At 62.0% G+C, this 8,886-nt stretch overlaps 2 protein-coding genes across 2 annotated transcripts; both read right to left on the minus strand.

The window, feature by feature from the left end:
- Window positions 1-929: 929 nt before the first annotated feature.
- Window positions 930-3,215, minus strand: adra2b (adrenoceptor alpha 2B). Its single transcript, XM_086173767.1, has 2 exons — window positions 2,624-3,215; window positions 930-2,533 (listed from the first exon to the last, which is right to left on the minus strand). The coding sequence occupies exon 2, from the start codon at window positions 2,508-2,510 to the stop codon at window positions 930-932; it is 1,581 nt and encodes a 526-aa protein (XP_086029893.1). The 5' UTR covers window positions 2,511-2,533; window positions 2,624-3,215.
- A 3,149-nt stretch (window positions 3,216-6,364) lies between these two features.
- On the minus strand, window positions 6,365-8,630 carry dusp2 (dual specificity phosphatase 2). The gene is made up of 4 exons (XM_086173884.1): window positions 8,155-8,630; window positions 7,452-7,573; window positions 7,146-7,365; window positions 6,365-7,047 (listed from the first exon to the last, which is right to left on the minus strand). The coding sequence occupies exons 1-4, from the start codon at window positions 8,618-8,620 to the stop codon at window positions 6,830-6,832; spliced, it is 1,026 nt and encodes a 341-aa protein (XP_086030010.1). The 5' UTR covers window positions 8,621-8,630; the 3' UTR covers window positions 6,365-6,829.
- Window positions 8,631-8,886: the final 256 nt, after the last annotated feature.

Here is an 8,886-nt window from a genome sequence, read left to right on the forward strand (position 1 = left end):
GCAACGGCCCCGGTGCGGTGGGGAGGGGGGGGGTGCGTCAGAGGTGCGAGTGACTCAGCTAAATGGTCCTCGGTGGAACGCTTGGAGGAGCAAAAACCCCAGGGTGGATCATCTGCCGCCGCTCGGCGGGACACCTGACACGGCTTCGGGACGCCGGCTTCTCTCGCCCGTCAAGATGTCCGCCGCCCCCCCGCCCCACGCCCACATCAGACATTTTCGTTTTACAGTTACAGCTTAACCTTCTCATCCCAATCCAAAATGCCCCCCCCCCCCCACATCTTCAGAAGCTTCTTTCTTGGAGAAACACCTTTCCCCCGCAGCCGCGGCTGCAGACGTAACAAGTCAGCGCTGATCCGGTGTGATCTTTGTGCTCTGTATTGATAAACAACCCCCCCCCCCCCGGGTTCTGAGGAATCTAGGCTGGGTTTTTCTTTCTCTATCTTCCTGGCCGAGGAGAACCAGGGTGTGTCCTTCTCGCTCTCCCCCCCCCCCCCCCCCACACACACACACACACACACACACACACACACTTCCTGTTCCCCAGCACCACCCGTCCCTCCCGGGAGCCGAGGGGGAAATGTCTTCCACGTTTGTTCGTGTAATGGGCGGTCCAGCGATGCGAAGCAGATTAGTGTACTGTATCTGTGACTGGATTAGCTGCGCACCCCCCGACCCCCCCGACCCCCGACCTCCACGACCCCCCCCCGACCCCCCTGACCCCTCTCGCTGTCTCTATCAGCTGTGAGCCGTGACCTCACAGTCCCCCGTTTTCACAGCTCAGCGTATTCTTAAAAACAGCCCTTTGAGTGTTCTGAGGAGGCGAGCGGGTCGTCCGTCCGTGCGTCGCCCCGGAAACCGCAGACGTGGCGTCCTCGCCCCCCCTCATCCACCCCCCCTCACTCCAGCCGTCACCCCTCCCCTTCCCCGGGCTAGAAGAACGTGCCCTTGGTCCCGGCGCAGGCGCACAATATCTTTTTGAAAGACTTCCTGAAGTCCTTGTTGAAAATGGTGTAGATGACGGGGTTGAGCGAGGAGTTGCAGTAGCCGATCCAGAAGAAGAACTTGAAGAGCGGGTCGGGGATGATGCAGGTCTCGGGGCACACGGCCATCAGCGAGTAGGAGAAGAAGAAGGGGAACCAGCAGAGCACGAACACGCCGATGACCACGGCCAGGACGAAGGTGAAGCGCTTCTCCCGGTTGACCATGGCTTTGCGCCGGGCGTCGCCGGGGTTCTTGTCGATCTTGGACTTGCGGCCCGGCACCAGCTGGGCCCCCTTGGAGGTGGAGACCATATCCCGGTAGCGCTTGAGCGAGGCGGGGGAGTGGACGCCGCCCCCCGCCGGGGACCCGGGCGCGCTGGCGCTGCCCCGCCCCCCGCCGTTGCTGGCCTCCATGTCGCTGTCGGTGCTGGAGCTGTCGCCGTTGTTGTTGTCGGCCTTCTTCCCCGCCTGACGCTTGGCCTTCTTCCCCTTCTTCCCCTTCTCCTTGGTCTTGGCGGCGGCGGCCGAGGCGGGCGGCGCCGCGGGGGAGGCCGCGTCCGGCGAGGCCGACGCGGCCGTCGAGGAGGACGGAGGCTGCAGGAGGTTGTTGGCGGCGGGGTTCTGCGGCGCCGGGTTCTCCCCGGGGGACGGCGACGGGGTGACGGCCAGGTCCGGGGGCCTGGGGTTGGAGGTCTGGCTGGACGGCGGGCTCTCCTCCTCCTTCTTGCCGTTGGCCTGCGCGTGGCGGGCCGGCTGGTTCGGCGTGGCGCAGGCGGCCCCCTCCTTGCGGGGCTCCCCGGGGAGGGAGCGCGAACGCTGCTTGGCGATCTGGTAGATCCGGACGTAGACCAGGATCATGATGAGGCACGGGGCGAAGAAGGAGCCCACGGTGGAGTAGAGGATGTACCAGCTCTCGTCGTTGAGCTGGCACTGCGGGCCCCTCTCGTTCTCCAGGTCCGAGCCCTCGCTCTTGTTGAGGGACAGCAGCGGCGGGAAGGAGATGATGGCCGAGATGAGCCACACCACCACGATGGCCCCCTTGATGCGCTTGGGAGTCCGCTGGCGGCCGTAGGCCACCCTGGAGATGGACAGGTAGCGGTCCAGCGAGATGGCGCACAGGTGCACGATGGAGGAGGTGCAGAAGAGCACGTCCAGCGCCAGGTAGATCTCGCACCACAGGGACTTGAAGTACCAGTAGCCCAGCAGCTCGTTGGCCAGGGAGAAGGGGATGATGAGCGTGGCCACTAAAATGTCGGCGGCGGCCAGGGACACCAGGAAGAGGTTCTGCGGCCCCCGGAGGGACCGGGAGGTCAGCACGGCGATGATGACCATGATGTTTCCCACGATGGTGAAGACCACCATGAGCGTGATGGCCGTGGCGAAGATGGCGGTGGCCTCGGGGGAGTAGGGCGCCTCCTGGGCGACGCTCTGGTTGCAGGGCGCCGAGGCGCCGCCGCCGCCGCCGCCGCTGCCGGTGGTGTTCCAGCCGCCGAGCTCCAGGGAGCAGCCGCCGTCCGCGGCCGACGCCATGGCGCGAGAAGCTCTCCGGGAATCTGGTTCAAAGACAAGCCACCACGTCAACGGCGACGCGCCAGCCTCGAACCCGCGGACGCACGCACGGACGCACGGACGGACGTGCTTACCTGCCCGCTCGTCCTCGTCGTGTCTCCTGCAGATGTTCCAGATGTTAGCTGCCCCGCATCCTCCCCGGCGGCGCGCCGCAGCCCGTCTCCAGACGCTCCCGGGTCCTCCTCAACACGCCCGCACGCCGACCCGCCCCGGTCCGGCCCGGGGGGTCATGATCCGGCGACCGGCGTCTTTCGGCGGCTTGGATCGGGACCGAGACCGGGACCGGGACCAGGACTTGCGGCCGCGTCTCCCGACGCAGACTTATCTACTTCTCGCCGGCGAGAGGACGGGGAGTTTGGCGTCTTGGCGCGCACGCGCACGCGCACCCCTCCCCCGCTGAGGGCGGGCGGCGGACCTTCAGGCTGCGGGACGTACGCGCGCTCCAGCCCGCGGACGCGCGTCCCGCCGGAGCGTCTCCTGTGGGCTGCGGCCACCGGGCGCAGGACGGCCCGGCCGCGGCGGGCGGACCGAGCCCAACTTGTCCAGCCTCACCGGGACGCCCCTCCCGGGCCCGGACTGCGTGTCAGCGGCTCCGCGGCGCGTCCGTGTCGGCGGTGCCACGGCTCCGTGGGCTCCTGGCAGAGGCGCAGCAGCATCTCCTCCCGCGGACACCGACCAATCTAATAAGGGGGGTGTGTGTGCGGGGCGGGGGGAGGCGGGGCGGGGCGGGGGAGGGGGGGGGGGGCGCCTGCGCTTCTTCAGACCCGGTGATGTCATTCCGGGACCGTGAGCGTCATGGGATCCTTCACTTTCTCCATCTCGGAGCTCCACCTTCTCTTCCTCCTCCTCCTACTCCATATTCTCCTCCTCCTCCTTCTTCTCCACCTCCTCCTCCTTCACTCCAATGGATCAACTTACTCCGGAGTGGGGGGGGGGGGCAATTAACTCGGGGTGTGTTTGACAGGAACCACATCTGCTTCAGAAGAACAGAGGAACCTCATCACCATCTTCAAGTTATTAACATCGTTTTCTTCATCACCATCCTCGTCACAATCACCATTGAAATCATCACCATCATCATCATCATCATCATCATCATCATCATCATCATCATCATCATCATCACCATGTTCCAGTTCATCTTCATTTTCATCTCCATCTCCATCATCTTCATCTCCATCCTCACCAGGCTGCATCAGAGATGTCATCTGTCCTGATCATCTCCATCAATCTTCTCCACAACTTTGTCTACCGGGCTTAAATTCATGCACACACACACACACACACACACACACACACACACACACACACACCTCTTCAGGTCATGTCCAGTAAAGTGCGGCCCACCGTCCGTCCCGGTGTGGCTGGTGTGTGTGAGCTGCGTGAGAGGCAGGTGCGCTCACACGGCAGGGCGTGTAACATGTGCATATTATGGGATGCGTGTGTATCTCAGCATATTATATATACCGTATATACCGTATAAATGGTGGAACCGTATCATTCTAGCATGTGTTCGGTCTCCCGGAGCTTCAGGGAAAAGAAGGAGGCACTTTACGCTTTATGTGCGCATGCATTAACCCCCTTCCATCCCCTCCCCCTCCCCCTCCCCCTCCCACGCATTTGCCCCCCGGGGCAGTAGCGGCTCCCGCGGCGGCCCTCCGCCTGACACAAGTCAGGCACCCGCCGGTTGATTTACCGGGCGAGACTCCGCGTCACGGCCGCCGCTTCCGGCTGCTTTGCATCAGCTCTGACCCGCCCGTCCCACCGCTGCGCGTGCGTGTGCGCGCGTGGGCGGCTTATGCGGGATCAACAAACGGCGGAAAACAGAAAACACGCACGCCGTCCCACACACGCGGACTTATGAATGGTCCGTGGGTAGGTGGTCCGGTGTGCTTGTTTTTCAGCTGCAACCCCCCTCCACATACACACACACACACACACACACACACACACACACACACACACACACACACACACACACACACTAATCATAGGCTGCCATTGAACGCTGAGTGGGATTGTGTGACCCATCAGCCAATAATGGTTGCACATTTTCCCTCCACGCCGCGGCTTTCTAAATATACCGCGGCAGGACGCGGAGTGCTCTCCAATCAAGTGCGTGTTTCTGCGGGCCGCTCGGGTTCACGGAGAAAAACGGATCCCGGGTGGGAGGGGCGGGGGGGGGGGGTGGTCGGTGTCACGGTTACGCAAACTTGTGCGTGACGTGGAAGGGCTGCAGCGCCGGGGAGCAGACTCGACCCGCGGGCCGGTCCAGAGGCATCGCAGGGGAATCCGTGCGCGTTTACTGTGCTCGCCCCGCGGACGCGCCGGGTCACGGGTGGGATTCCATCCCCGCGTGGGTCCTTCCGCTGTCCCGCCCGCGGCTTGGAGGCCGAGACCGCCGCCGCCTCCCGGCCTGCCCGGGCCGCGCCGGCCGCACCGAGCCGCCGCCCGGTGCGCTCGGAGCGGCCCGGCGCGGACACGCTGCGCACCCACGCACCGCCCCGGTCCCGTGGACCTGGACCCGGCTTCTGATCCAGCACCACACATACACACACACACACACACACACACACACACACACACACACACACACACACACACACATGATCACACGGTTGCTTCCCAGACAGAACTTGCCAAGTGTGGCGCGTGCGCGTGTACGTGTTTATCATCTGCACGGGTTTCTCTTCTGACACGCGTGACCCTCGCGACCTGCCGCGCACGCTCAGTGTGCAGCATGACGTGCACGACCGCAGTGCAGGTGAGGAAACATCTCGTCCAGGACCAGGACCGGAGGAGGAACGTGTCCCGCACTACATGCAGATGAACATTCAGACCACACACACACACACACACACACACACGCACACACACACGCACGCACACACACACACACACGCACACACACACACACGCACACACACTCCCGTACTGGATGTGACAGTGATGAAGTCCTGGCTTTTACGTGAGTGTAGTTTGGTGGTTTGGACGGAGATGAGAGGGCGGACAGCGCCACCTGCTGGACACCCGGGACCGGCAGACCGGCTCCAGCACCCAGATGACCGGAAGAGGGCGCTGTGTAACTCTAATTAAATCACCCGCTCTCAGCTGAGCACTTCCTGTACAGTCCTCATTACACACACACACACACACACACACACACACACACACACACACGATAGATATTTTGAACGCCTCATCCTGGAGTGAAGTACCAAGGAGCGAGAAACGTAAGTAACGCAGGTAATCTGACTACATGACTCACAGGAGTATCAATGAAGACCTGATGAACGGTGAAATCTGAGGTCCTTGAGAAGGTTGCACCTGTGGAGGTGGACCACCGGTGGTCTCCTGTCTGTCTGCACGAGAAACCTCCACCTCCCCATGGAGGAGCGAGGTCTTCGTGTTCCCGGGTTTTTGAAATGCTGGCCGAGCTGCAAGACGTCACAGGGAGGAAGACGTTCACTGAGGAGCGAGGAACCCACCCAAGTGTAGGAGGTCAGGATGAGAAATGAGAAGTCATGCCGTAGATGTGGAAGATGGTTTGGAGAAAGAGGATGGAGAGGATCAGGGAGGAAGAGGGACAGCATGTGCTGGATGTCTCGTCACACGGAGGTGGACAGAGGAGGGATGGTGGAGGTCTGGGTAGGAGGATGCTGAGGTTGGATGAAGACCAGAGAGGAGGTCCACGGACAGAGGACAGGAGGTTAGATGGAGGCAGGCTGCGGAGACCTCCGATGGCAGCGGCCCGGAGAAGAACAAGAAGCGAAGATGTTCAAAAGAGGACATGACAACAACCAGACACTGTTCAAGAGATTTGCTTTATTTCACTAAAAAAAACAGAAATCCTTTGAAACGGCGTGTAAAGTGCAGAAACGGACCCCCGTCTCCATGACGACGGGTATAGAAATAAATAAATATCCTATGTACATATGGAGAGGACGTCTCTGAGGGTTGTGGTCCTCTGAAGGTACCACCTCCCAGAACCTTCAGAGGCCCACGCTGGGTCAGTGCTCCGGGACGAGTTAGACAGGAGGTCACGGGGTCGTCACAGCAGGTACTGTGGAGGTCAGAAAGCCCTTGGAGAAGATCAGGCACCGGAGTCCACACACACACACACACACACACACACACACACACACACACACACATTCCAAAAGAGGCACCATTTGAAGGGAGGCCGGCTGAGAGTCACATCTTCTCAGAGGGCCTCCCGCAGGTTCTGGCGGCGCCGGCATCACGGGCCGCCGTCCTCCAGCTGCCGGTTCCAGGCTCCTTCATCCCTGGCAGAGGACGTCCGTCTCGAACTGCAGCAGCTGTCCCATGAAGGCCAGGTTGGGCGAGATGACCTGCCGCCGCTGCTTCACGAAGTCGAAGGCCTCGTCCAGGCGAACGCGGCGGGCGTGCATGAGGTAGGCCAGGCAGATGGTGGCGGAGCGGGAGATCCCCGCCTGGCAGTGCACCAGCACCCGGCCGCCGCTCTGCTCCACCGAATCTGGAGAGAAGAACCGAGAGTGACCTTCTGGCCGAAGCACCGGACGGCTGGAACGAGAACGCCGAGCCCGAGCCGCTTAAGGACATTTCTCTTCTTACCGATGAACGCGATGGCGGTGGAGAAGCAGGCCCTGATGTCGGCCGCCAGGCTGTCCTCCACCGTGATCCTCAGGTACCGCAGCTCCCCCTCGTAGAAGTTGGGACACGACGACGAGACGTTGAGCACGGCCGTGATGCCCGCCGCCGCCAGCGTGTCCCTGCGGGCCGAGTGGACGGCGCTGCCCAGGAACAGGAAGGGCAGCAGCTCCACCGGGCCGTCCTGCACACACACAGGAAGAGGGTTAGCCGCCACGCCACGCCACGCCACGCCTCCTCCTTCCGTTGCACCTTGATTTACTTTCTGACCTGATCGTACGCAGGCGTGCTCCGGCCCGTCGCCGCAGGCTCCGCCTCCATGCGGGACGCAACCTCACCAGTGGCGTTATAGCACAGCTCCGGGTGGGCCTCTGAAAATCCCTCAAATCCACCTGGAAAGGAGGTCACACGGCTTTAACTCCACACAAGGGAGCGAGCGGAGGGGGGGGGGGGGGGGAGAAAAATTAAAAGCAGCACACACACACACACACACACACACACACACACACACACACACACAACTTTACTGGCTTAGCTGGCAACTAATGGGGTACATGCATTATTCAGGCTGAGTGTGTTTATGTATAGACACACACACACACACACACACACACACACGCGCGCACGTCCAAGTAGGGTAGACTAAGAATATCTATCTATATATGTGCACCCATGGTTATGACTTAACTGTATATTTGTCTGGTTAACACAATTAAGCCCAAGATGATTCATAGATGATTCATAGCCCGGGGTTTTGAATTTATATCTGGAATACACTATATCTATGTGTGTGTGTGTGTGTGTGTGTGTATAACTGAACACATCCAAGAGTCCACTTTGACATTGTTTCTAAGGTTTTGAGTCTTGGTTGTGGGAAAAATGTTGCAATGTTGTTACTTGTGCATATATTTAAAGTGTGTGTGTGTGTGTGTCTGTGTGTGTGTGTGTGTGTGTGTGTGTGTGTGTTGGGTACCTTGCAGGAGGCAGACCCGCGCCTGGACCTCGTTGCGCAGGGCGCTGAGCAGCATCTGCGCCACGCCGTCCGGCCGCGGCCCGCCGCCGCCGCCGCCGCCGCCGCCTCCTCCTCCTCCTCCGTCCACCACCACCACGGGCGAGAAGTCTCCGCGCCGCAGCCGGCCGAGGAGCGCCCTGTCCGGGACCAGCCACTCCAGGGCCACGGCCGAGCTCTTGGAGCGGCGGCGCAGCATGGAGTTCCAGTTGACGTTGCGGGAGCCGCGGATGTGCGCGGCGGAGAACTCCAGGAAGGGCCTGCAGTCCAGCAGCACGGCGCGGCGGCCCCGCGGGGCCCGCAGGGCCCGCAGCAGCTCCCCGCAGCTGATCTCCAGAGGCTCGCCGCTCGGCGTCATGGCTTTTGTCAGTGCGGGTCCGGACGTCAGACGTCGGTCTGGGACCCGGGGCCGCCGCCGCGGAGCCTTCATGGACCGCGGCCCGGGGGGGGCGGGGCCAGAGGGGCGCGTCAGAGCCGGAAACACCATATATGGTGCGGCGGACACTCCTTATTTGGACGCTGACGTCACCGCCGCCTTCTTCTCCTCCTCTTCTTTCCGCCCACTGCGCACGTGGGAACCCGGGGTGATCCCGTTTTTGGGGGGTCGTGACGTCACACCACGCCGGACGCCCACCTTTCCCGCCCCGGGAGCCAGCGGGCCGCACCGGGACGCACCGGGACGCACCGGGACGCACC

Source organism: Fistularia commersonii, chromosome 26, assembly GCF_037954325.1.
Source record: "Fistularia commersonii isolate RoL2024-O1a breed Wild chromosome 26, RoL_Fcom_v1.0, whole genome shotgun sequence".
Lineage (NCBI taxonomy): Eukaryota > Metazoa > Chordata > Actinopteri > Syngnathiformes > Fistulariidae > Fistularia > Fistularia commersonii.

What these genes read in the sequence shown, in the direction of transcription:
- dusp2 (XM_086173884.1), bottom strand. Translation starts at nt 8,620, where the DNA reads ATGAAGGCTCCGCGGCGGCGGCCCCGGGTCCCAGACCGACGTCTGACG. An exon ending in GCACGCCTGCGTACGATCAG is followed by an intron (nt 7,366 to 7,451) that starts GTCAGAAAGTAA and finishes GTGTGTGTGCAG; the next exon opens with GACGGCCCGGTGGAGCTGCT. An exon ending in CACCGCCATCGCGTTCATCG is followed by an intron (nt 7,048 to 7,145) that starts GTAAGAAGAGAA and finishes TCTTCTCTCCAG; the next exon opens with ATTCGGTGGAGCAGAGCGGC.
- adra2b (XM_086173767.1), bottom strand. Translation starts at nt 2,510, where the DNA reads ATGGCGTCGGCCGCGGACGGCGGCTGCTCCCTGGAGCTCGGCGGCTGG.